Raw genomic sequence first — 26581 nt, 5'->3', positions numbered from 1 at the left:
TTATGGGGTGGATAAATGTGAATTGAATTAAGTATGTGATTTACAAGATTTTGTACAGGCTGCCTCATCCGTGGTCCTCCTTAGTTCCGCGAGTGACCATGGTATCTCTCTCTCTTATTCCTCCTTTATATGCAAGAGCAAGTGAGATATAACTATTTGAAGTTACCTTGCAGTCTTTCTCATATCCCGGTTAACAGTCAACGGAGTGAACCTGTAATTGAAGCAATAATGTGGTTTACTCAATTGGTCGAAAATTCAGAAATTCCGAAGACGGGGGAATCCTCTAAATTGTTCATCCGTTCACACACCGTACAATAATATATTTACAAAAAGGGCCTACTTATTTTAATTTACATTGTTCTGTCTTTTTTGAAGTCGAGACCAATGCCGAGCTCGGGACGAGCTCGATTATTTCTTCATCCCTCTTTTACGTTTGTCTTATTAAGTATTTAACACGATTATTCGTACACAATATTGGGTCACCTATTGCCACATTTTTCGGGTATTTACATTCCTTATTGTTACAATTGCTTGGGCTGTGTATCGATTGTTCGTTTTTTTTCTTTTTCCCTCATTTCATAGTCTTGAGTCCCTCGTTAGAGTTCCGTATGGCGTGAGGGGAACTTTTTAAGAACCGCGTGGTACAAATTGTAAAATGCATAAAAGCTGACACTTAAAATAACGACAAGAGCCGAGCCGAAAATCCAGGATAAAAAATTCCCGTCGATAATATCGGACGACTCCTTCCTTTTCCGAGCACTCAGATCTCCCAAAGTACTTCCTTTCCTTTCTTCCATCAACCTCTTCATATTCGCCAGTTTCATCCGCAGCTCGTCCACGGATTCAGCAATTTCTTCGATTGATTCATTTCCTTGAAGCTCGCCCAGAACTGAGGACAAAAAAAGGAAACAGTTTCCAGTTAATAACGCCCCTCTGACTTAACATAAACAATGTCCTCCATTTAATACACAATCCACTCGAAAACATGACAAAGATGATCTCATGCTGTTTCTCTATCCGATTATCATTTCTTTATCAAGGAATAAATAACGGCAAATGAAATATGAAGTGGAAGTGAAGACGTTCAATTCCATTCCGTTAAATTCTTCCTCGCGGGAGGGGAAATCTTGAGAGCGAGCCCGCTGTTCCAGAATTCTAATACAGCTTCGTGGTATAGGAAACTAAAATGAAAAGGGATATTGAAAAGCACAGATGGAGATGAAACAAACTAAACGATTAATTTCGACTTGCTCACCGGCGCTCCCCGGGATGCAGGTGTGCGTGCCCGTCTGCATGATGCTGCTCCGCGTTGCTCTTCTCCGCTCCGCGCTGGACCAAGGAGTCTGCCCACCTGCAATGGTGTAGTATTGATTATACACCGTCACCTACTCTCCACAAGCCCGCGCAGTCTCGATTCTTCCGGAGAGGATGCTCTCACACATCTCCCTTTCCGAGACTCACGTCCATTTTGATACGTCCCATGCACATAAATGCAAACATAAAATCTAACAATAAACATAATTATTAACCGCCAGAACAAGAAGAATGTAAATATGCGTCCTAAATACGCATTTCGGTTTACTCGCGCTTACGATACGATAAAAGTAGGTAATAAAATTATACTCCTTGAATTGGAAAAATATTTCTTCGACTCGATAAATAGTATCGGCTCGGTCAAGTTACGGTCTTTCAAATTCACGGATGAAGATTAACATTCAAAAGATTCATTTGAAAAAAAAAGCGCCCACCCGTGGCGCGTCGCTGATTGGTCGACAGCGTATCGACGGAATTTCTAGACCGCTGATTGGTTAACGAATCGACCTATCAGAAGCCGAGGATTCACTACCAGTATCGACACCTATCGACTGCTAAATTAACCTGTACACTGAATTCAAAAGTTTTCTAATAAATGATCGCGCCAAATGTTTATTTATGAAACGTCTCGGACCATACTGTTAGGTAATGAAGGATTCTTTATTTGTTCTCTTAATCAGTCTTTGTTTTAAGTATTATACAGTTAAACGAACTTAACTCTAAGTATTTAGTAGAATTAAGACGTATCGAAAGTTATAAAGTATCACGAATTTATTATCCAAATGTAATATCATAAGCATCAGGCATTAGATAATTCAGCGATTCAAGTGTGGCAGTGACACCGATTGTTTCACCTGATATATAGCTTATTGTCTGTACAATCTTGTAAGTGAAACATCAGAGAAGTTCATCCAGGTCTCTGTGTATAATTGATTTTACACCGTGTACCAGATTAGTAATTGACTCTTTGGGTTTCTCTGTTTCCCTTGCTAGAAAACCATAACCCTCGTATGGTTGAAACTTGAGAAAATCTAGAGTCTAATGTGATTACAAAAGAACAGGCTTCTTAATGCTTTTCATAGTATTAACGAACAAAGTAAATATAAAATGTTCCTCGATGGTTTGGGCTTTGTGATGTCGATGATTGTATAAAGGTCATGAACAAGTGAAATCATTGATTACTTTTTATCAAGTAATTATGGTATTCCACGACTGACCGAATGTAGGTAAAAGTGTCCGGACATCCAAATGTTGGTTTACACCTATTTACGACCACATTAAATGCTAACGTTATTCTCCTATAAATAGTTGATCTAGTTTACTATTCTCTACGTACATAAAATTGAATATTTCAAGAAATATCAAAAACGGATTAATACTTTCAATAAATTATAACGTTACTTCACATACAAGCAGCTGGATTCCAAATGAGGTCGATAAAAGTACATTGCATTTGGCTTTCATGGTAACTGACTTCACGATATTATGTGGTTCTACTTCTAGATTCTATTAAGTTAATACCAGTGCTTGTACGTTGCAAAATAACTGCGATCTTGTCACTGCTGTTGTAGGTTGCACATCAAAAGGCCATATGTAGTTTATAACATTATACATAATGGCGATTCAAGTAGTAAACATTGAGTTTGTTTACTCGTGATTAAACATGATTTACCATTCATCATCTTCCCTAATAAATGCTGACATTTTTACAATAAAAATGCTACTTTTAAATATTTTCAGTCCACAATTGCTTATGACCTGATTCATTTAGTCATCGGTGGATTTACCTAAACAAAGCTTAAAAACATCTCCATATCGAAATTGGTCCAACAAATTGATACGATAAAGAAATATGTATAAGTTTTCAATATATAACTTCAAATGCATAAATTTAGCAAAGAATTCCTTAAAAACAAGTATTAATTCTTTCAACGTATTAGTATATAAAAATTCAAAGACACTTCCAGGCTTTAAGCAATGAAACTTTGAAAATAAATAAAATGCATCCCTTCTTTTCTACAGCTTAAGTACTAGTCACTCCTTTGCGAGCGACTAATAAATTTAGAACCGGATGCTTCTTAATATACCCCACAGCTTTTTTGTGCGTGACCATTGTAAAGTCGTACCCATTGCACTGTAAAATTTTATCGTGTATCCTTAACCCACTTTTTGCAGCGGGGGAACCTTCGTGCACATCCGTAACGTATATCCCCTACAACAAAGATAGTTTTTAGGAACGATCCACTAAATCCTACAAATATTACTTCTTTATCACGTACATTGTCCGTGTAACCTTGTGGACTCTTTCTAAAATCTTGATCAATTCCACCGCCTATTTTGAAGCCGCATTTCATAACCTCCTCCCCGTTTGCACTTATTTCTGCTTCTTTATGAAGCGTAATAGGAATCTGAAACATATATTGACATAACTTTATTCCGTTATAATATTAAACCAGAGTGTATTGTAATACTTCATGAAATGACATGCGCAACCTGATAAAGTATCATTGGAGAACATTTAAAGAACCAGAGTCTGATAAAGTGTATAAATAAAATTTGTGGAATACATACGCTGAGGCACTGCATAGCAGTGCCCGCCTGGTGTTGAAATGCCATTTTTGCGCACATGTTGACGATTTTCTTGTTTCAACAATATATTAACAAGAAATCTGGAAGTATCACTTACAGGACACCTAACCCAAAAAATCACGACTTTGTGATCGAACCTTATTGCGATTGCTTGCAACTTAAAATCGCTAATCAGCACGTAAAGCGACGTAAAAAAAGTCGAACAGATTCTCAATTTGTTCAAGCCGGTGACGAATCTCGATAAGAATCATGTAATGACAATTTCTAAAGTGGGTGGAACCTGCATAACCTTTCCCGATGGTTACAAACCTAACTCAGACATCCCAAGATAACCTTAAATTCGTTATAAAGTAAAGCTCTAGGAATAGTTCCTTCTAAGTAGTGCTGCTTTATATGGCATTGAGTTTTGGTGCCATCTACCGATTGGTAGAATTAACTTGAAATTTTCGAAACGGGACACTCTTCGCTGAGGATTCACTTAATTTAATTTCAGTCATTTTTTTAACAACAAAAAATTCATTGACCAAAACGTGACATAACCTCACAAGTAGACAGAGATGACGTAGTGAACAGAATTCCGGTTCAGTTATTCTTCTCTAGAAACAGACAACAATTCAGTATGATCAAAGCAATTCTGGTGTTCAATAATCATGGAAAACCACGACTTTCAAAATTCTACCAATATTTCGTAAGCGCACATTCTAGTAACAAATGTATTTATGACGAAGCTCTACAAGTCTATTTATTTAAATTGTATATCTGGTAAATATTGAAAGTAAAGTCGCTGGCAGGGCATAAATTTGAATGTTATTTTCAGAACGAAGACATGCAGCAGCAAATTATCAAGGAGACTTTTCAGTTGGTCTCCAAACGGGACGATAATGTTTGTAACTTCTTGGAGGGTGGGAGTCTTATCGGAGGCTCCGATTACAAGCTAATCTATCGACACTACGCAACGTTATATTTTGTGTTCTGTGTCGACAGCTCCGAGTCCGAACTCGGAATCTTAGATTTAATCCAAGTGTTCGTTGAGACACTGGATAAATGCTTCGAGAATGTGTGTGAATTAGATTTGATCTTCCATGTCGATAAAGTTCATTACATTTTGAATGAACTCGTAATGGGTGGCATGGTTCTAGAAACAAACATGACTGAAATACTCACAAGGATCGAAGACCAGAATAAACTGGAGAAACAAGAGGTAATTTCTCATTTTGCTGACCACCCGATGTACTTGTTAATTTGCACCTAATTTTATAATCTCAAAATCTTTGACCGTAAATTAATGAATGATTAATAATATTTGAGTTTCATATAAAATCAGTGCACTTCTATGAAATCCCTGTTGTAGGATCTCACGTATCTCTAACATATAAATCAGATGAAGCATGGTAATTCGAATAACATATCAAATAAAATTTTTCATTTGATACCATTTTGCCAATGATTTATCGACAAAGCATGTTTGGCATGAACTATTAACTGGCTCCAAAGTAGTAGCTAACTGATTGAGCTGACGTAAATTTTAGGTAGTGTACAGAACGAGACAATCATGTTCGCCTCGTCCAGTCATTCTTCTGGGACCTCCTCCCTAAGCCTAAATTGGCATGAGGCAAATGTCTGGTCATCTGATGTATAAATCTCATTTCTATTTCTATCTACTAATTTTAATTCGCCCGTACAATCGGGCAATCATCTTGATTTTTTTACATACGCATTATTTCTCTACAATAGCAACACCGAATTTTTCGATTTTTTCAAAGTCCAACTGCTAGGTACTTATGTTTTGCATGCTGTGTCGAGTGTAAGATCTAATTCCATGAATCTCCTTAGTGCCTTATATGCAAATGTATATATCGGTGAAGTTTAGAAAGGAGCTAGAAATAAAGTTATTGCATTAGCGTTTGGCTACCTGTATACCATCCTTTGATTACTTCCTACGGAGACTACAGAAGGCTTTTCAAATTGCATTTGCACTGTCGATGAACTATAAATGACTGAAAATAGTGTGTCAGGTATCGATTGTTGGTATCAACAGTTGGTTTTCCACGGTCTCATCTCAACGGATGAATTCTAACATTCTGTCAAGGGAATTGAATTTACTGACTCGAAACTTCGTTTGTGTGATTCCACAGGCTGGCATCACGGCAGCACCGGCACGTGCCGTTTCAGCTGTCAAGAACATGAACATTCCACAGCAAATAAAGGATATGAAACTGCCAGATTTACCGCAGGCAATCAAGGATCTGAAGTTCTGACCAGCCGTCTCCTCGTTGGCTCCCAGCTGACTGGTCTCGTCTGCTATCCCCGAAGCAGACACTGCTTCGAGGTCACTATTCCAACCCCGTCGAGCTAGTGAGAATGCACCGATGCTGCCTGGCATTTCTCCTTTCATCATGTCCTCGACTTCATCCCATCGCTACCAAGGCTAACCCCTGAAGACTACAAAGGATCGATTATGGTGAACTGGTTCGCTCTGTCATGGAACCGATGTGCTATGCTTTCTACAAATTAATCAGAGCTGAGTGAAATTGTGCTCAAAAGACGGATCAAGTAATTATTACTCTTCTATCGATTTAAATAACATTTAATTAGCTGACATTTACGTAGAACATTGAATGCAATGTGTAAATCATTGTGATTATTTAGGTAAACTTGATTTGAATACGTTTCGGGGCATGCAAAGTGGCTCAAGTTTCTAATTGAATGGTTGTTGATTATATGGTACAAAAGTAGTGGATAATTACTTTTGATTTCAGTGGAAGGGAATTCAATGACGTCCGCATTCAGTGACAAGCACTCGAGGTTACATTATTATAATTTAACATTTCATTCACTTATCATTCAACTCATCTTTAACCGAACTCTGTCAATACCTTGTTAGTTTACTAAAAGATAGATTTTGTAACCATGTCCACATATATATAACTGACAGGATTTAAACATTGCGATTCAAAGGGCGTGAAAGAAGAATGATTATCTGAAATTTCTTCTGAATGACATCGAAGTCATGTAACATAATTTATTTCGCACTGAGATAAAATGGTTCTAGGGAGGTTATATTCAGATAAAAATATTCTTACCTTTGAAATTGTCGTTAAGAAATCGTGAAGCATTACCCAAGTGAATATTCCGAATGATTGTAAATTGTATGATATAAAAGTTATACATAACGAAGAGCACATTGTGAGCAACATTCATATTATGTGTCAGTATAATTGCTCGATTATTTACATTACTCTATCAATCACGTAAAACTAGATCGACGTAAATATTATGTATTATTCTTAATAATATTACATATTATTTAATCTGTTCCGACACCATACATAATATTAGACATTAAGGAGACCTACCAATGAACGTACCTATTGAAAACATTGAACATGAATGTTACATCGTATGAAAGATGTATTTAATAAATATTATATTGTTAAATAATCACTGAAGTGAGTTTACAGAAATAACTTTATCTCTTCTTGCGGAAACCTACATTATTCTAACACCTCTTTTGTTTACCGTTGCCCAATATTTTCACAGGGTTTAAATTTTTATACGAAATTAAATAAGCCCGATCGAGATTCGTTGCACTCCTTGTAATATTAATTACCTTTCCCCTGGCAAAACTAGAAATGACCAGCACTAATTACACTGTAGTGTAATAACAATGGTATTATAAATTACATTTATAAAGTACACTATATAGTTAACATAATTTCACAATTAATAAATAGAGTTAATAAAAATAGAATAGATGCTACTTATTTTTTTATAACTCATTAAGTTTCCCTAGTTCACCAGTTATAAATGTAATCATTGCTATCCACCCTTTGTTGCGTTACGATACTCGTTAAATTTTTTAAGAAATTATTACTTTGCCGAAAATTATTAATGTCAGATATGAAGCACGAGAACCAAAAATAATCTAGTTTAATATAAAAGTGTGAGAGTCTACAGTTTCAAAACTTGAAAAAATTGACTTGTTCTGTCTAACCTTACTTTTTTAATGATGTGATTAAAGCAGCTGATTTTGAAAGATATAATTGGAAACTTATCAGAAACGATTTTCGTTGTACTCTGAATTGTTAGGTACCAATAGGTAGCGAACATAACTTAACGCGTACCCTTGTTATCTAAATCGTCACAATTACGCCCTGTATCATACTTCACTTATCATTAAAATTTCGTCCTGATAACAGAACGAGTTAGTTTTGAGCATTACCTCTTTTATCAATTTCCAGGTACCAAATGCAGTAGATGTATTCGTCTTAATCTATCAATAACCCAAACAGGAGAATATCCCAAATGTGCCATAATTTAACACACGTTTCGTTTTTTATGTACATTATTTAAGGGAGATGGGAATTAAACTAGGAAATCACTTTTTGCCAGCAATTAACTCATTCCGTAATGTCGTCCATGTATAACCAGCACCATTTTCTGTGAGTGGAGGAGGATATGGAGTATTCTTCAATTTATAGTAATCGGATGGTGCATGCATTATGAACTCCATGCATTCCAGTTTACGGGGCAAATCCTCTTCCGGTCCGATAATGTACGTTTCCGGACTGAAACCTTCTTCGGGTGGTGGGCTATATAATAGTTTCGGTTAACAACAAAGCAATAAGACCAATGAAACGTTTCACTATTCTTATCAGAATAACATATACAACATTGATGCTATTTATGAAACATACCTCGCGGTCGTGGGCAGTAACCATGTTACTGCTGCACTCTTCTCACAATACTGATCCGTGAGGAGGCCTCTGATTTGAGCGTAGTAAAGACCTCCATCCACGTCTCTCATAGAGACTATATCACCTATTTGAAAGTACGATCCTTTGTAAAAGACAAAATCACTGGTAACTGGCGTAGCCACAGCTGTTGGTGCTTTTATGGGCTGAAAATATAAACTCTGGCATGAATCCTTGCTCGAAACATAAGGGATCTAAAAATTGTTAAAGATACATTCGTTGCTACATGGATGAACATTATAATTGTGAATTTGACTCATCTCGAGCCAGACAATAAAATTTAAGGATTACGACTCTTAAAGCTGTCGTTACTATGCAATTATAGAGAACTGTAGACATCATACCGTCTTCTTAAATATGTGACGACGACCTTTGCCTTTCGGCACTGCTTTTACAGGGGCATTAGCCTTCGGCTTACAATATCGCGTGACCCTGGTGCTCTTCCTCGCAGGCTTGGACGATCCAGCTTTGTCTTCCTCCTCGGTCTTTGAAGAGGAATTTTCGCTCGTATTTCTTTCATCTTCAAGGCATTGATTGCACAGGTTACCGGCCTCAGTTGCATGCCACAGCGGGGTTTCGCGAGCCCCGCACTTTACACACTCTGGCTTCACCCCTAAAGGCATCGGATTCTAACCTCTTCGTCGGTCCTCAATTTCCATCTACGATACCAAGAGGCCCGCATCCATAGAATCTGCATCAGCTATAATAAAATTGTCATTACCCTTCATATTGTTTACAAGCATAAACCAACAAACACCCGCGAGACGCGCAACTCAAGATACTCGACGCGACATAACCTAAAAGAGCGATCTACTAACCGCAACACGTGCGCCACTGTACGGAATTCCCCAGAAACTTATATACTATTTTACAAATTTAATCTTTACCAAATAACTACTCTTAAAACTGTGCATGTATAAATTATTTTTCTAAATTAGGAGTAAGTGAAATTCTCTGAACAATTTTTTACCCTTACCATGTACATGGCACAAGATTTATTCTATCTTGGAATCGGTTGCGAATGTAAAGATTACGAAAGAGTTTGTCACTCATTTTGAGAAGTGTTTAATACATCTTTAATATTTATATTTTTTTATATATCTTACTTGCCTTTCGATAGTTATGTGCCATCTAGCACCGTCACTGTTAACTAGTAGTGGACTCTAACCTCAAAATAACGTTCATCGAAGAGAGGGCAAGATGGTCTTCGATTCCTGATTAAAAGTGGAACCTGACGAAACATATTAAGACGATGATGCAGGATGAACGCTTTGTCGTTAGATACATCGCTGTGAATAACTGTTTCGCCCATTTGCCGGCAGTTTGGTTGAGGAGACTGTCAAAAACGAAGGTACTCTTGTTATCCTGTTTTACCATACAACATGCACATTCAAGATGGCGAAGTTCTTCGCTGCCTTAGATAGGAAATATAATTCTACTCTACCGCGTCAGAGGGCAGTTAAATTTTCTTGTCGATAATATAGATAGTAAACAATTTTCCCATAAATTAGAACCAAAACTTAAATGATAAATCGCAGAAAAGACGTATCCAAATGAAAAAAAAAGAAAATCATGAACGTATGCAAAATTCATGAAATAAAATCAAAGGTATCATTTAATTTACCGAATAAAGAGGAACTATAAGCCTGTCTTATCTAACCTTACGCTTATAATACAAATTCCAATACCTTTCTCCATGTCTTAATTTAAATAAGATTTTATTCTTAGTCTTTAGGTACCCGAGACAATAAATAAATAGAAGACTTTTACATTCGACTTGTTCATATGAGCCGTAAAATTATTTCGAGCATAAAATTCTTTCCTTGCAGGCAAACGCGATAAAGTTGTCGCACAATGGAGAGGTTTATTACTTGTCTTGGTTCCCAAGACCGAGTGCAGATACCAATGTGTGTTTTAGTGCAAAATTTGCGCATTCTTTGGGCATAACAGAGGGAGATGAAGTTTTCGTATCAAGTCTACCTGATTCTCCAAGTGTGAGCAATATCACAGTGACTCCTAAAAATTCTCAAGATTGGGAAATCGTGGTGCGTTTCAGATAAAAGTATTAAATTTAAAAGACATCGATTAGAAATTAACGATTACAATGGAGATTTAAATATTCAAGGAACTGCAAGCTGATAAAATACAATCGACATTGTTGGATCAGATCACTGTAGTTGCGAAAAATCAGCCTATTGTAGTTTGGGTGTCCAAGTCACTTTGGGTGATCCTTACAGTGGGTCAGTATAATTAATTCCTTGTCAATAATTATAAAGAATAATAATTAATGACGTCTTTCAGACTCGTTGGAGCCCAACTACGTGTACGGGAAATTAGAACAATTTACAGAAGTTATGGTGTCGCCGGTTTCCTCCTCGCGAGGAGATACGTCTTTAAAAAGTGCGAAATTATTAACAAATTTAGAACCGACGTCCGGAGTATGGAGTACCATTAAAAATTTATTTCCCTCTAATAATGACTCGAATCAAAGTGTTCCTTGTAACGACGTTCAACCGTCATTGGACGAGTATAAAAAGAAGAGAAAATTCCTGGATACGTTTCGGGTTATCAATTTGCCAAGACTGGACATTGACGATTCTCTGTTTATGCAACCTTATCACGTCTTTATTCACGAACGAAATTTGATGAACGTTTCATCTAGCAGAGAATTTCAAAGTATGATTTTTAAAATGAAAAAGGTCCGGGAGCATCTTCAGCACGTTAAAGTGACGAACACTAATTTTTTAAAAGAGGACTCTTCGTCCCTTCCGAAAGAGTCTGTAGAATTAATTGTACAATTTTTCGTCATCGAGGATGTTTTGAAAAAATACTCGAACGATCTCTCGAGTCATTTTGAATTAAAGTCCATTCACAAGAGTGTTTACGTGTCGGAGGATTTGTTAAAAAATTTGAAACTCCGAACAGGCAGTAAAGTGCTCGTCGAAACTGCAGATTTTCAGGAAACTAAGATAAACCTTATCGAGGTCTTTCCTTTCGACGAGAAAATTACCGAAGATAGTTTTAGAAATTACGTGCAGAGAAATTCGAGGTTCGAGAAAATTTTGCTCAACTCAAAAACGGCTCTGTCTCTCTATGGCACTCGCGATTGTATTTTAAGATTTTCGCCCGAAAGTCGCTCTTACGTTTTCCTTGACGAGGACATTTTGAGAGGAATTTCCGTAAAAATTAATAACGTACAAGATAATCCATATCAATCATCGACCGAACAAATTGATGACTTGGGAAGCGGTGAAGAATTCATTGTCTCTTCTTTAAGGTGTTGTATAATATTTCGATGATGAACTAGTTAATTTATGAAAATCAAGAATGGTAAATTTTTAACGGTAGAAATAAATGGCAATTTCAGCGGACTTCAAGATCTCCTTTCAAAATGCAAATTCTGCTTAACTCTCTCTTTGGGATTACATGAAACAAGGAATTTTCTTCACGATAGAGAGAACATTCTTATCTATGGCGACGTGGGGTCGGGGAAAACGACATTTTGCAAATCTTTGTTAAGGGTCTTCCGAGAGAAACCCTATTTTGTGCATACACATTTTGTCGACTGTAAGGCACTAAAAGGCAGGTCTTAACTCTGCTTTGACATTGCAAAATCATATCACTTGTCCATGAATTTATGGGCGTAATAATAGTACAATTTAACGAGGGACGTAATTTTAGGAAAGAAGGTTGAGATGATGCAGAAAATAATGTCTTCGGCCATGTCTGATTGTTCTTATCACGAGCCTTCGATTTTGTTTCTGGATGGACTCGAAAGTGTGGCGAGCAGTCCTCCAAATGACGAAGAAAATACCCCAGACACAATTAATGCGGCTCGGTGCGTACAATAAAAAAAGAAGTACCTATAAAGTACAAAAAATTCATTAATTATTGTCAACCCAGAATTGCAGACATGATATTCAGCATGACTTCGGAGTATCAAAAGTCGCGCTACATTTCCTTGATAGCAACTTGCGTCGATCCTCGAAAATTAAGTCAAAGATTAAGAGCAGCTAAGGGGACACACTTTTTCCAAACTGTCCTGAAAATACCAAATTTGAAAAAGGTAAAGATTGAGTACAAAAGATTGCGCGAACTTGTGGGAAAACTCAGCATAAAAGATCCGTGGCCTTTTTGTTGAATGCAAAGTGCATTTTGCTCACGAGTGTGTTCCTTTTCATCCAGGAAGACCGAATAGAAATTTTGAAATCGATCCTGCGAGGAAAATTGCACATTTCCGAGGAGATCGAGTGGGATAATTTTGGAAATAAGACCGAAGGTTGGGTGACACAAGATTTAGCAAATATGGCAGAGAAAGCAGCATTTGCAGCTTGGAAACGACATGGTAAAGAATTTCCCAACAATCTCGCTATGACTTTTCAATTTGTCATTTTTAATTTTTTCTTATAGTTAAAAATAAATTAATTTCCCCCTTGACGCTCTTGGAAGAAGACATGGCCAGCAGTTTCCAAAATTCCCTACCGATGTCTTTACACGGCGTAAACATTTATAAAGGACTTGGTCATTGTTGGTCGGATATTGGCGGATTAGAGGAAGTAAAGAGAGCCCTCACGGAGATTTTGCACTGGCCTCTGAAATATTCAGAAATATTTAAAAATGCTCCAATTAAGTACCAAGGAAGTGTTCTATTATACGGAATGCCAGGAACCGGGAAGACGATGTTAGCTGGAGCAATCGCCAAAGAGTGTGAACTTAATTTAATCAGTGTCAAGGTAGACCTGTAAATCTCGATAAACTTCGATTATAAACACACCCTGATCTTATTTTTCAAATATGAAAGAAGAATGACCTGAAATAATGAAGAATTAAATAGAATTTATTAATATAGAATTATTTCTACAGGGTCCGGAATTATTGTCAAAGTATATAGGAGCGAGCGAAGAAGCGGTGAGAGATATCTTCGAAAAGTAGGGAATTATTTACTTAACATTTTTTAAACACTCGACAATATTAATATTAGCGCAAAAATATCTTTTATTTCAGAGCCCAACGCGCTAAGCCGTGTGTTTTATTCTTCGACGAATTTGACAGTCTCGCGCCCAGGTTAACAATTTCGCATTTATTGCTTATTAAAAATGGATCACTTGAAGATATTCATTTTTTTTTTAATTCTGAATTTTAGGCGAGGTCACGATAGCACAGGTGTGACAGATAGAGTCGTGAATCAACTTTTGACACAGTTAGATGGAGTTGAAGACAGAGAAGGAGTTGCTGTTGTTGCAGCATCTTCAAGGCCCGATTTATTAGATCCTGCATTGTTAAGACCTGGAAGATTAGACAAGGCATTGTTGTGTCCTTTACCCTCGGAAGTACGTCCATAATCGTTAATAAAATTCCCCCCCTCCCTTAATATTTATTGTGCATACTTTCCGTAAAATTTAATGTTTATAAATTTTAGGCCGATCGCGAGGAGATCCTGCGAGCATTATGCAAGGATCAAAACCTTGATACAAAGGATTTGGATTTAAGGACATTGGCAGAGATGTCTTCAGGATTGACAGGAGCAGATTTAAAGTCAATGTTGGCCCAAGCCCGACTAACAGCAGTGGAAGAAGTCCTGCAGACTCTTTCTCCGGTAAACAAGGAACAATGAGATATAACATCTACCATGAATTAAACATTTCCTTAAAATTGTCATTTTCCTCGACTGAAAGCTTCTTCGCGAAATCGTCAGGTAAACTTGGATTTTTAAAAGACTTCCCCAGCCCGAATCCCCGTAAATCAGAAATACGGTAATGAAATTCTCGTCGGACATTATGAAAACCATAAACCGGATTGATTAATGCACATTAGATGGTAATGAAAGGCGCTTTGGAGGATCTTGGCGAATCGTCCCTAGTGAGTTCCCGAAGCAAGATAGGGTGTAATGACGATAATATCGTTAGCTACCTTCTAGCTACGTAGGTTGGTAGGTGTGTAATATAACTGGGGAAACCGTTGCCAGGTTTATTAGCACACGCCAAGCAACCCCATCTCGCTCCACTTCATCTCTGCCTACGCTTCACTTAACGCCGAGGGGGTTATTATCTTATGCCTTATATCGATGGACTTACATAAACGACTATATCCGAGATTTTTCCACCTGGGATATGAACCCCCTTAACGAACCCTTTTTCAATTACCAATGCACATTTAACGTGCGATATTAAAAAAATGCATGATATTGAAAGTGGACCCCTCTACAAAAACATTTTACATTCACCGATACATATTTAATACATGATATTAAAAAATATATTACACCCTCAGGGAGAGCAAGCGGATTTAAAGAGGGTAAAAATCACCCAGGAACAATTATGCAACTCGATGAAATCGACACGACCATCTCTGACGACCGAAGAAAAATTGAGATACACGAAGATGTAAGTCATCTTCATTCCTCTTAACGTCTCATACATGTGTATTAATATTTCTCCATTGCAGTTACGCGAGGTTCTCGAAAGGAGACACATCTACAGATGACTTCATGCAGAATCAACGATCAACGTTGGCCTGAAGGTAAATGGCAAGAATAGGGGTAATTTTTATAAATCAACTTGGACATTTCTATGAATCACTTGAATTTTATACAGTGTCTGTTTGACGGGAAATAAATTCTTAAACAAGGAGGAATCCCTGTTAAAAGCTTTCGGTCTTATTAACGTCCGTTTTTCTGCGGTGACGCTTTTCCTAGATTAGAGATTAAAATTAAAAATCGGTAGTAATACATATTTTTATTATTAATGTCGTAGTGAAATTGAAAGATAAGTAAATTGTTCATTGTTTAGCAGACTCCTTCGGTGCGATCGTTAACGTCTCTTCCTGTAGAGCGACGCCTTCCTCGGTTTTCGCATTGGAAACCGTCTCGTAGTGCATCGCTTTTCCGTGCTATCTTAATTGGCTCGCCTTAATTGGCAAGTTTATAATGAATTATAACTAAGCGTTATTCTAACTAAGCATAATCCGGCGCTCACGGTTTAGCGAGCTCCGATGGCTCGACTAAACTTGCTTCACCAACAGCCGAGACACCCTGCTCGCTGTGGCATAAACTTTTCGTATTAATAATCGGTATAATAATTAGTATTTTCACGCGCGACTTAGCAGGAAGGATGCGCCCCCACCTAGCTCCCAACTTCGAGGATCTTGATTTTAAGTTCTCCAGAAGGAGGGCATATTTCACCCGCTAATGTCCCCCTAGATAAACTACAATATTAGCTGCCTTCCCTGTGATTTAATTTAACTTTGCCCCAAGCGACATCCGCCATCGCTCTTTGGCAAGAGCACATGCATTACCATCATTTTTTACTCCTCTATATAAAGTCAATTCCGACACTTTCGCTCATTACGGTCTCGGGCCGTAAGGACTAATTCCCGTGGAAAAATGAACTTCCGCCCTCCCTTTTAATTCCTTCTTCCGGAATTACCGGAGGGGTCCTAGCGATTAAAAGCTCGCGCATTTCGCGCGAGATTTCCAAAAGGAATTCCCAAGGAGGAGACCTTGTGCAGCCATCTCTCTCGAAGCTTCTTCCCCGGTCCCTGCGAAAGCTCGAAAAGTATATAATCCCATTTTCCCTCGCGGAGACTTTTAAAAACGCGCGATTATTCGGGAAGAATTAGGCGGCATTCAAGCCGTGAGAAATCACGAAGACATTGTCGAGACGCCGCGCCGTGTCTGCGTGGGAGTGAGAGAGAGGGGACGAGGGGGAATCGCGGGAGCGCGAGTGAGACACGACTAGCTAAACCGGGCCGGCGAGGAAGAGAAGCTTTCGGGCTTGTCGCGAGCTTCGCAGCCCGGGAAAAGAGTCAAGTTGCGACGGTAATAGGATTAACTTTTGGAGAAACGGTAATCAGGAATAAAAATGCGAGGACTAGCGGCATTTAGCTTAACTAATGTCCTTCAACCCGCTAACCGAGTTAGCCGCGGGTTTTACGCGCTGCAGTTTGTTAGCCGGATAATTGGCCATTTTTATGCTAAAGACCGGCTCGTGAAGGAGCGGGATAGAGACCCTTGTCTTCGTTCATCGTGGACCATCATCGCCTTGGCTGCATCCCCGAGGAGATAAGATCCTCTAAGAAGTAAGGCGATTATTCTACCCCGAAGTGCACCTCGACAATGTACTCCAAAAAGCGGCATGAAAGGCAGAAGAGGGTTAAAATGTTTTCCATTCTTTTTTTTTTTCATGATCCTTATTTAATAAAAATTATATGTAATTATCATTCTAATTTTAAATACACCGTAGAAATAACCTCGAAAAAAATATTATCAACACGGTGACATGCTTGAAATGGTTTTAGGGTGGCAAATCCGATGTCACTTGACGTCTACACTGAACCGTGAAACGAGAGACTGATCGACACAGGAGGGTTGCATACAAGAGGGTCGATTGTTTACAGAGGGTCATACATGCATCGGATGCACTTCACACGACAAACAATGATTTTTACTCGAGTGGTTGCATTAAAACATCTCAAGATTAATTTCCCCGTGTTGAAATCCCTTCTTCCAAAATCAAATTACGATTAAATCATATACAGCGAAGAAAAGAAATTACGAGAATATCGATCAGCTGATCGCCATGAAAACTATACCAATGTACATATATATATATTTTTGTTTAAATGAACGGGGTTGAATGTTTTTTATTCCGACGGGATCATCGAGGCAAATGGTTGTTTCCGACAAAACTCCATCGAAACAACGAGGCAAAATCCATCTAGTGATTTCACAGGCAATTATGCAATGGCGCCAGAGCATGCCCGGGGTAAGGGGGCAGCGAGGGTGGGGGGCAAGCCCGTCGGGGGGTGGGTTACTCTTATTTAACGCCAATGTGCGTCGAGCGCATGCCTCGTCGAGTTGCACCGCGATCCTATTTGCGCGAAATTGTCAATGATAGAATGCCAGATTGAAAACTCCACATTCACACCGTGACGTTTACCGGGCCGAGGTTTATTCCGCGATGGAACCTTCCACGGGGAAAACGTTCCGCCTTGGGACATGGGGAGTGTTCCCACCCATGAGCAAGCTGAAGAAAAAAAAATAACCATCGAAACCCATGCCATTTGAAATTCGTTACAATTTTTGTAATCGAGAAAAAAAAATGAAGGAACATGTTTACTTTGTATTGTTGCTTTTTGCAATTATCGATATCGAGAGGTGTCTTCAGTTAGGAAGAAAGCGAAGATGTCCGAAGTTACTCGAGAAGAGAGTCGAGTGTAATGGAATCGAATGGTCATGGTGTATTTACGTAGGCCGGTGATAAACGAGTTATCTCCCGCTTACCAGTGCTTTCTTTTCATTCCATTCAGGGAATGGAGTCGGCCGGCACATTCGAGGGTGGTCACTGACATGTCAAGGATGTTTTTTGATACAGGACCTCTCCGAAATATAATATTTTTCCCCTAGCCGGACAAATAATAACTCCGAGGTATCATCGATCTCGCTTATCAATTAAAATCCCGAATCACCCGAAAGTCTCGGAGTTATTGCAAGTACATCGGGACTGAGGATTACCAAAGTAACGTGAAAATCCAGACCCCAAAGAAAATCATTTCGAATTTTCCCTCTTAAATTCAGAATACCTGGGATGAGATCTAATCTCTCCCTACCAGGTGTGAAGGAAGGTACCAAAGATAATGGATAACCGTAGATATAATAAATCCATAATCACCGAGGCTATCTAATCTCTCCCGACCAGGTGCGAAGGAAAGTACCAGAAATAATAAATAACCATGGATAATAAATTCATGGTCACCCAGGCTATCCTATTGTCCTTGATAAACGGAGAAATGGTCATAGAGTTGGCGGGACGTGAGTAAATTTATTCGACCATCGCGAAAGTTTGCCATAACCTCCTTTTCGGATAGCGCTTATCGGGCGGCTCGTCTTTTAGTCCTTTCAATCGGTGCGCCCCGACGGTCTCGTCATATTTACGGGGCGTCGAGGCGTAGGTAACTCTGTTTGCGGCAATTTCTTGTTTCCATTAGGTTGGCCGGCCTGGAGGGTAGATTCCGACCCCCCTGCAGCGGTAACGTCGTCCAACTTGAACGGCGACGCTCTTGCACGGTGGTGTACAGTGGTGTACAGTGGTGCACACTCGTGCGCGACCGGCCAGGGGAGGGGGCGAAGCCCGCAAATGGCGCACACAGCCTTAGCTTGCCATCTCACTGTGCCGCGATTAAATGACGCGCGCCATCGCCCACAATAACGCCGCCCCTCCTCTCCTCCACCCTCTGCGTCGCCCTTCACAGTATCCGCATTTCCTCCGTGGTTCCGTGCGCCATTTTCCGGAAAACGGGGGTCGCCTAGATTCCGGATCTAACCACAAGCGAATAAAAGTCCACGGAAGAAATGACCCGTATCCATTTTTTTTTTCGACACCCTTTCGACCTTCTTTCGGGTAATTGTAATCATAGAGCGACCCAGGTGGGAATAATCGAATTCGTGGGTAAAAATCCAGTCGAAAAGTTCTGTATGGCTTTTTCCTAAGTTGCATAGTTTGACTCTGGTGATTAATTGAAAAATAGCCAGGTGCATCGATCAGCGACCTAGCCACAAACGGAGGAGAGGCGCGCTTACAAAGTCCGGTGGCGCGGTTTTCTTTTCGAGGGCAGACAACCGGTAAAGCTCTTCAAAGGTTCTTCCTTCCCTCCTTTCCCGATTCTCTCGACACACTTTGACGTCCGCCGTCCCTTGGTTCCCCTCGAAAACCGATCGGGGAACTTCTATTTCTCGGCGTCGCGTTGCGGACGCCATTTGTATTCGAGCCGCCCATTCCTCCGGGTTGGCTCTTCGCGCTCTTTTCCCCGATTTTCCGCCAATTTTCTCCGCTCTTCCCAGGAGTCCCTTGGGAAGAAAATCCTCCTAAAAACATGTATAATGGATGCCATTTCCTTCCGCCATCTTTAAACGGAGGGATTTTAATTAAATTCCCCTTAAGGCCTGTCGAAAATCAAAACTCGGACGTGATAGAGGGAAATCCAGCGATTTCCTCGTTCTGCTCGCTTTGGCTGCAGACTCGGAAAGTCTTTTCCGGTTTATTCTGCGCGAGCTACCGCAGTGTCGGGACTCGGGAAAAGGGCCGCGAATAAAGCCGGAGAAACGGGAGGAAGGATGAAAGGAAGAGTTCAGGAGGGAAAGAGAGGGAGAATGTCTTTGCAAACTGCAACGATCCCTTCGTCCATGCTCGTCCGCGGAGGTACAAGTGGATGCTGCGCTTTGTTCCCTGCCCTACATTTCCCTTGTTGCGACGTTTTTGGATAGCTTTTTCCGCGATGAGAAATTCACGGCTAAGAGTTTGCGTGCCGGGAACACCTCATTGCATTATTTTTACATGTGCAACGTGTAATTAATGTTAGGTGCGACGACTCAAAAATTTGAGGTCATACAAACAGAATGAAATTATATATTATTAAGGGAACCAATGTTACTCTGAAATTTGTACTCGCGACGGTGTTAAATAATTTCAAGGAGGTCGACAAAGTGGAGAGATGAAAGTAACGCAGGCGAGACAATTCCGTGTAAGTCGTGTACATAGGTGGTGAAGCTCGATGCAAGCTCAGAGAGCATGCACGGCTGGAGCGCACATAAAGGAAGTCTCTGGTGACAAAAGAAGGATTTGTCGAGCTCGTTCAAGCTTCGCACCAGTCCTGACAAAACCCTCCTTTGCTACGATACTGCACCCACGTGGCGTCGAATCTCGGTAGACATTGCACCTGTACGACAATCGATACCCGGGAATTAATCGAGAGAAGATTTCCTATCGACGCCTCGAAAGTTGATACAGGAAATCTCGTTTAACGTACCCATGCCCTAAAAATGTGCAATTTCTGTTTTTAAATTTCCCGGCCAGCGCCGACTAATCGAATCTTCGTGAAGATTGCTCGAGTCTCCTCTGGAGTTTCCCTAGTCCGTGGTTTAGCCCCGGGCTTATTTAAGATAGATTATTCTCCGGCAAGGGGCATCAGCGAAAATGAAAACGCTCCCGTTCACGACGGGGGATTAATTCCCTGAGAATCACTTTCGAATTACCGCTTTTAACTACCCCGGGGATTGTTAGTGTCTGGCCATTAAGTCGCCGACATTTATCCCGAAGACATCCCCGACAAGAGGAACAATGTGCATTCATCGTTACAATTTAACTCCCAATTCCCGCGAGCCTTCGCAACCAGAAGGGCCATCCGACCGCCGCCATTTTGGTACCTTAATCACAGCCATGTATATCCCAGAAGGAAAAAAATAAAAAATCTCCTGGGTAACTCCTGGTTAATGAATTAGAAAAGAAGTACATCAGAATTTCACGTAAGCGAGGGAAGCGTTTACGCACCTCCCGTGCGGTGACATTAGGAGGAATTATGATTATTATCGTGCGTACGCGAGGCACGCATTTGCATACGGGAGTTCGTTTGACTTTATCGCGTTAAGTACCGAGAGCTTGAGCCACGTTTCCCGTACATCCTCCGTACGGTGTAATTCAACGTGTCGCGTATTTTAAGCGAATGAAATTTAATCATTTCTACTTTCAAAGGAACCCACGCGCTCGAAAATAAACCACATTTCGAACCGAATGAATACTTACCCGAGCTTGGCTCGTCCAATTACTCTAACGAGTTAATTACAATGTCCTTCGTATTGCAGAATCTGGACGAATTTTTGAATTTGTCATATTTTAAATATTAGTTACATTTTTTTTCATAACTCAATGTCAAAATTTATATGATCGTCGTGAGAGGCAATCCAGGGGAATTTTTTAATTGAGCATATTTTAAATATCAATTACCACATTAATTTTCAGAATTCACTGTAAAAATTTATGTGGTCCTCGTGAGGGGCAATCTAGGGGAATTTTTTAATTTATCATATTTGAAATATCAGTTACCACATTACTTTTCAGAATTCAATGTAATAATGCACGTGGTCATCAGAAGAGGAGCCAATCTCGGCGCATTCGTATGACTTAATTGCACGGCTCGAGCATCGAGGTCTTTCCATTCGCGCAATGTTCTGGGCGATCGTCCGATTGCGGAAAATGACGGATGCGGTGGGAGTGGAAGTTTTGAGTGGGCGCCGCTGCCACTGACAATGAGGCATTCAACGGGGCATTGTCGAAGAGGGTGCTCGGCAGGGGACAACTGCGTTAACGTAGACAAACCCGAAATCACCGGCGCTATCGCCGCCCGAGATCCGATTATGCGAATCATAAAAACCGTATCTGTGGGGATAATGCCGACGAGACCCGCCGCGAGAGATACATATTACCCTAGGATTTTCCCCGTCTATTCATCGATTACCCATCGTAATACATCGAATAATAGGAAAAATAATGGATCAATTATAGCGGCGCATAAATTTCGTTCGAGCTGGATTAACATGGTATAAGGGTACCAAAAAATTCTCCGAGAGGGAGGTTAGTTTCCCACGTGGAGGAGATGTTCGATCCCCTGACCGGTCAGCGCCCCTTGGAGATCTCCCAGAAAATAGTAAAATACTAGGCGGGCCACATTTCACGTACAGATTGCCAAACCCGCAGATAGGATCGCCGCATTTCCCGTGGACGCTCATATATAAGGCGAACTTATGCCAAGCGTAAATTCCCCCGCTTTGGCGAGATATCTTATCGCGAGGACAGTTTGCAAGGTGCCGGTAAACCAAACTGGACATTATTCGAGATTGAAAAACCGAGAGGCACGTCCGACGACGATGGACGTCCGCGACTTCCGGTCAGAGGCGCCCTAAAACCCCCTCTCTTGATTCCCAACGCGAGGTCGAGCTCGATCTTGGATTTCAAGTCCCCTTAAGGCGATACGAAAGTGCCCTCAATCGTGGAGTGGAGTTAAAACTGAGTCCTCTCAAACTTGACAGAAGGAAATCGTTTTCCCGGACTTTCGAGTGAGTGGTCCATCGTCATTTCTTATTGTTTAACCCCGGGAAAATTTTAGCGAAAGAAGGAGCAATCCAAGGTCTAGTGTTCGCAAGTTGGCGACAGTTGTGCGGAAAGAGGGGAAGGACTATGGCTAATGCGGAGTCACAAGCGAAAGCGTCGCCGTTTGTCTCTGGCCGGGCCTGCGATAACAATAACCCCATTGAGCTTGTAGGCATTTGACAGTGGGGTCAGAAACAATGAAACAATGAAACAATCAGCCGCTGCCGCGGGCGTCCGCCTGCGTTTCCGCGGCCCGGCCACCGGAAGTCAACAGTACCGGACAATACCGGCAGCGTCTGACTACCGGTCCTAATTGACCAAGTTCGCCAACTTTGTGAGACTTGGCTCTGTCCTGGAGAGCTTTGACTTTTGTCCCCAGCAACAGCGCTTTCGGGACCAGGAACAATCGCGTCGCGAGGAACCGCTCCGGAACGGCCGCAGGACCATTTCCGTCGCCCTGCGAAGATTTTCCGCTCATCTCGAACATATGATCGACAGTTCGATTCTGACTCCTCGTCGTGATAAGAAATGTTCACAAAACAAAAAAAAATAGAAAAAATGGTCTCGAAATATGAAACTCGAATTTTTATTTTTTCCCGCTATTATTAAGGGGATGTGAAAGTATTCTATGAATTGTAACAATTTCTTTGACATTATGTCACGCGCATTGTCGGGTGGTCGAAATTTTCATGTTTGCATCCAGCGGGTCGATAAATAGTCCGAATCGTTTTTGCATTTTGTTGAAGTCGGGAATATATCCGCGAGAAGGGACGCGGGGGAATATCTCGATAAGCCTGGATACGGATTGGTAAAGGAAATAAAATGAATTCCGGGGGTTGGGGTGCAAAATGGCGGACCCAATGAGGGTGTAGGTCGAGCCGTCCAGAGAAGCTCTGACGGCGTGCAGAGCGACTTTCGAAATATCTATTTGAAACAGCCGGGTATGCGTCATACTTCCACCGCTCCATAATGGCCGGCTTTCCATTTTTATTTATATTTACCGAGCCGTATCCCAAACCGCTCGGGACTTATTCCGCTCGTTCGATTTTACACCGATCGCCTTGGCCCATCCCCAAGAAAGCCTGCCGGGGAGCTCGATAGTTTATGGCATTTTGTTTTCGATTTTGAGCCTCGAGATTGCCGCCAGCGCGGCTATCCGGATTTTCGACTTTTATTACCTTAAGCCGTGATGAAGTGCGCTCAAAATGGGACCGAACGCATTTTCTTCTCCAGGGAGACGCGATATCCGGAGCACTGGCCCCATGAGATGACAAAACGCTAAAGTCGTTATTTTTTACCGTAACCGACGTTCTAATACAAAGGAAAGTTTAATTACCTTCTTGCATTTCCACATTTCACGATCAAACCAATTTTAGGTAGTTTAAAGTGTTACCGCAGCTTAAGATTGCACATTTCTTTTGAAATAAATAATTGTTTTCCCGGTACGTTAGAAATTAATACTTAAAACGCAAATTCTCGACAATAACCTAATACTTCCTAGGACAATATTTTCTTGATTTCATCGTCCTGGCGGAAATCAGTGATGGCCGTGCGCATGTGCCAAAATCTTCTATTCAGGTTGTTAGGATAGAATAGGTTAGGTTTCGTGTATTTTTCACAGCAGACTTTCTAAGTTTACATATTTAGTTTACATATGCACCAACGCGTGCCAAAGAATAGGACAATATTTTGTTGACTTCTTTGGCCCCGCGGAAATCAATGATGGCCGTGCGCATGCGCCACTCGACGTTCGTAATCTTCGAGCAGGAAGATGCTACGACTGCAGCTCATCGGCTGGCATAATGCTTTCGATTCCATTTGACATCTCGAACGGCGTGCGCCTCCTTACCGACGGTCAGACACGCCGCGACGCCAACGAGGACATTCTTCTCCGACAATGCCGGGCTACAATCGAGCGAGCGAGCACTTCCGCGCATACTAATGGAGAAAGCCTCTACTCACCCTGTCCCGTCCCGCCTCTTCGTCCCGCGGTCGGGGGTGCACTGCGTCTCGGAAAACTTGCACGGCTTCGTTCACCCGCCGCTCCCGCCGGCCGCGCCATCTTGCGAGACGCGAACAATGGAGCGCCCCGGAAAAGTTAAGGTGATATGAAAGGATCACTCTAAATAAATATACCGTGAAAAAAATATATAAAACCTTTCTACAAATTGGGAGCGCCGAAACTTGAAACTTTAGCACGTAATTATGTAGGCCCTAAGGAAGAACGCAATGCTTATGAAATTTGATTTATAAAAAAAAAAATATATTTATATGTTCTTAATTCAAGCCTGGGATAAATAAATAAAATCTGTTTGGAAAATTAAATTTCACGAGTTCTTCCTTAGGGCCTCCATAATCACGTGCTGGAGTTTCGAATGATGCGGTGCATGCAGTTTGGAGAATTTCATGACCCCTTAATTGCTCGTATAGCGCGTTTTTTTTAACTAGGATGTGCATGGCCCGAGGGATATCTTGTAAACGTGGAAAAGCACCGTGAATTTAAGTTATTGAAGAATATTTGTAAGCGGCGCATAAGCGTTCCCATTTTCGCGAGTTTCGCGTGGAAAGTGCAAAATGGCGGAGGTCGAGGGCAGGATAGGTAGGCAAAGATACGGCTCTTCGTTCTGCCGTTATCTCGGCTCGGAGAAAGCGTGATTGCCTTTATAGGGGAAGAAAGGGTCTTTTGCGGTGGCGATAATGTCCCGTCCGCGGCGGCGTCGCGACGCTATCAGAAATAAAGCACGACGCCTTCGAGGAGGGCGCTCCGGCAAGGTTGAAAGAGGAGGGCAAAAAGGCTCCCTTCTCTCTTTCTCCGACTGAAAAAGGTTCTCTCTTTCGCCGACCTGCAGCCTCCCAATCTTTTCGCCACCCTTGCCGAAACCACCCCCGACTTACGCCCCTTTTCCTGGGGACGTGTCAGCAAAAAACGTCCCACTATTTCCCCCAATAGAGAAAAATATTCTTGTATCGAATAGCAATTTTTTTAACACTGGGGAATTATTCGTAACCACGTAATTATCCGACTGGACAAATTTCTAAAGGTTATCATCTTTTGCTGCGAAACAAACCACGCGTTAATAGTGCATTCATCTTGTCACCCTGTTAAAGGTATTCATAAGATTTTCAACACATGCATATATGTTATTTAATAATTTCTTGATTAACTTATGGAACGATCCAACATACTAACCTAAATATGCATGCACGACGAACTGGGAATCGGTTTATCAATTTATTCAAAGAATGTGGTATTTACAAATGGCACTTTATGTTACAATATCCCAAGAACGAATGGAAAACGTTGCGATTGTCTACGAAAGAAATGAAAATTCATGGTAGAGTGCACTTGTAAATTCGTGATAACGAGGAGATCGATTTTAATTAAATCCTCTTCGGAATCGGCGATCACGCGATCCTGCAAATCCCTTTAAAGTGAATTAAATCAATAGAACGTCCTACGAGGATCGAGTAACAATTATTAATACATAGATTCTACTTAATATTAATTGTATGTACATCGGATAAAGATTCACTATCAACAACTATGATATGCGGCCGCAAATGGTATTTACAAATATGGCGGCGGTTTCATGGCTGGTAAAATTTGGAAATTATCCTACAGATCAGCCACGATTGTTAAGCTTATTGTTAGATAATTGCACGTCTACTTGAAACACTTCTTTCTCGCACCTCGCAATGTAATTTCTAAGTGTGCCTTCTCTTTTATATCTCCTTCTCTTTCCAAAGATTTGCTTAGAAATTATTGCAAGCCCTGTGGAAGGTGTCAGTGATATGTGCTTCGCGCAGTTTACATCTTTCCCTTGATAAAAAAAAAAATTAATATTAAGGCAATGCAGTTAGCTCCACGACCGATAGAGTCTCAAACGAGTTAACGCGTTTAATATATGCTTTATATTGCACTTATTCGCATGTAAAAAGATTTTTATATATTTCATTTACTCGTACTTAAAGAAAGTCAAATCTACTGACGGGACTTCCGTCATT

At 40.7% G+C, this 26581-nt stretch overlaps 5 protein-coding genes across 8 annotated transcripts; 2 read left to right on the top strand and 3 right to left on the bottom strand.

Annotated features, from left to right (window-relative positions):
• Nucleotides 1–105: 105 nt before the first annotated feature.
• LOC105698805 lies at nt 106–3524 on the bottom strand. Its single transcript, XM_012423379.1, has 3 exons — nt 3441–3524; nt 1256–1351; nt 106–889 (listed from the first exon to the last, which is right to left on the bottom strand). Exons 1-3 carry the CDS (start codon nt 3442–3444, stop codon nt 597–599), a joined length of 393 nt encoding a protein of 130 aa, XP_012278802.1. The 5' UTR covers nt 3445–3524; the 3' UTR covers nt 106–596.
• LOC105698811 (uncharacterized protein C45G9.7) lies at nt 2071–4226 on the bottom strand. The gene is made up of 3 exons (XM_012423392.1): nt 3886–4226; nt 3594–3722; nt 2071–3526 (listed from the first exon to the last, which is right to left on the bottom strand). Exons 1-3 carry the CDS (start codon nt 3940–3942, stop codon nt 3338–3340), a joined length of 375 nt encoding a protein of 124 aa, XP_012278815.1. The 5' UTR covers nt 3943–4226; the 3' UTR covers nt 2071–3337.
• A 214-nt stretch (nt 4227–4440) lies between these two features.
• Nucleotides 4441–7344, top strand: LOC105698385 (AP-3 complex subunit sigma-2). Of its 2 annotated transcripts, XR_002762289.1 has the most exons (4): nt 4441–4591; nt 4721–5104; nt 6039–6456; nt 6663–7344. XR_002762289.1 is itself a non-coding variant. In XM_012422607.1 (3 exons), exons 1-3 carry the CDS (start codon nt 4523–4525, stop codon nt 6159–6161), a joined length of 576 nt encoding a protein of 191 aa, XP_012278030.1. In that variant the 5' UTR covers nt 4441–4522; the 3' UTR covers nt 6162–7344. The 2 variants fall into 2 exon arrangements, 1 of the variants encoding a protein (XP_012278030.1); XM_012422607.1 differs by having other exon boundaries at nt 6039–7344.
• On the bottom strand, nt 7034–9910 carry LOC105698372 (GATA zinc finger domain-containing protein 1). 3 transcript variants are annotated; one of them, XM_012422586.2, is made up of 4 exons: nt 9826–9910; nt 9002–9357; nt 8601–8851; nt 7034–8495 (listed from the first exon to the last, which is right to left on the bottom strand). In XM_012422586.2, exons 2-4 carry the CDS (start codon nt 9278–9280, stop codon nt 8282–8284), a joined length of 744 nt encoding a protein of 247 aa, XP_012278009.1. In that variant the 5' UTR covers nt 9281–9357; nt 9826–9910; the 3' UTR covers nt 7034–8281. The 3 variants fall into 3 exon arrangements, with proteins under 3 accessions (XP_012278009.1, XP_012277999.1, XP_012278017.1); XM_012422576.2 differs by having other exon boundaries at nt 9768–9869; XM_012422594.2 differs by having other exon boundaries at nt 8601–8803; nt 9768–9864.
• LOC105698393 (peroxisome biogenesis factor 1) lies at nt 9888–15259 on the top strand. The gene is made up of 15 exons (XM_012422621.1): nt 9888–10008; nt 10487–10702; nt 10783–10897; nt 10959–11934; nt 12025–12239; nt 12339–12495; nt 12561–12723; nt 12843–13002; nt 13068–13390; nt 13521–13585; nt 13662–13721; nt 13801–13987; nt 14077–14253; nt 14928–15040; nt 15102–15259. Exons 1-15 carry the CDS (start codon nt 9910–9912, stop codon nt 15172–15174), a joined length of 3099 nt encoding a protein of 1032 aa, XP_012278044.1. The 5' UTR covers nt 9888–9909; the 3' UTR covers nt 15175–15259.
• The last annotated feature ends 11322 nt before the right edge of the window (nt 15260–26581 follow it).

Source organism: Orussus abietinus, unplaced genomic scaffold, assembly GCF_000612105.2.
Source record: "Orussus abietinus isolate OABI.00-Male unplaced genomic scaffold, Oabi_2.0 scaffold13, whole genome shotgun sequence".
Taxonomy (NCBI): Eukaryota; Metazoa; Arthropoda; class Insecta; order Hymenoptera; family Orussidae; genus Orussus; species Orussus abietinus.
Note: the sequence above shows the minus strand (reverse complement) of the source record. Positions and strands in the feature narration are given on the sequence as shown.

Coding starts and splice junctions, on each gene's coding strand:
- LOC105698805 (XM_012423379.1), bottom strand. Junction 890..1,255: donor CTGCATCCCGGGGAGCGCCG/GTGAGCAAGTCG, acceptor TTTTGTCCTCAG/TTCTGGGCGAGCTTCAAGGA.
- LOC105698811 (XM_012423392.1), bottom strand. CDS start 3,942: ATGTGCGCAAAAATGGCATTTCAACACCAGGCGGGCACTGCTATGCAG. Junction 3,723..3,885: donor CTGCTATGCAGTGCCTCAGC/GTATGTATTCCA, acceptor TATATGTTTCAG/ATTCCTATTACGCTTCATAA. Junction 3,527..3,593: donor CACAAGGTTACACGGACAAT/GTACGTGATAAA, acceptor TCTTTGTTGTAG/GGGATATACGTTACGGATGT.
- LOC105698385 (XM_012422607.1), top strand. CDS start 4,523: ATGATCAAAGCAATTCTGGTGTTCAATAATCATGGAAAACCACGACTT. Junction 4,592..4,720: donor CAAAATTCTACCAATATTTC/GTAAGCGCACAT, acceptor TGTTATTTTCAG/AACGAAGACATGCAGCAGCA. Junction 5,105..6,038: donor ATAAACTGGAGAAACAAGAG/GTAATTTCTCAT, acceptor GTGATTCCACAG/GCTGGCATCACGGCAGCACC.
- LOC105698372 (XM_012422586.2), bottom strand. CDS start 9,280: ATGCCTTTAGGGGTGAAGCCAGAGTGTGTAAAGTGCGGGGCTCGCGAA. Junction 8,852..9,001: donor GTCACATATTTAAGAAGACG/GTATGATGTCTA, acceptor AACAATTTTTAG/ATCCCTTATGTTTCGAGCAA. Junction 8,496..8,600: donor TTACTGCCCACGACCGCGAG/GTATGTTTCATA, acceptor ACTATTATATAG/CCCACCACCCGAAGAAGGTT.
- LOC105698393 (XM_012422621.1), top strand. CDS start 9,910: ATGATGCAGGATGAACGCTTTGTCGTTAGATACATCGCTGTGAATAAC. Junction 13,391..13,520: donor TTAATTTAATCAGTGTCAAG/GTAGACCTGTAA, acceptor TTATTTCTACAG/GGTCCGGAATTATTGTCAAA. Junction 14,254..14,927: donor TCCTGCAGACTCTTTCTCCG/GTAAACAAGGAA, acceptor TTACACCCTCAG/GGAGAGCAAGCGGATTTAAA.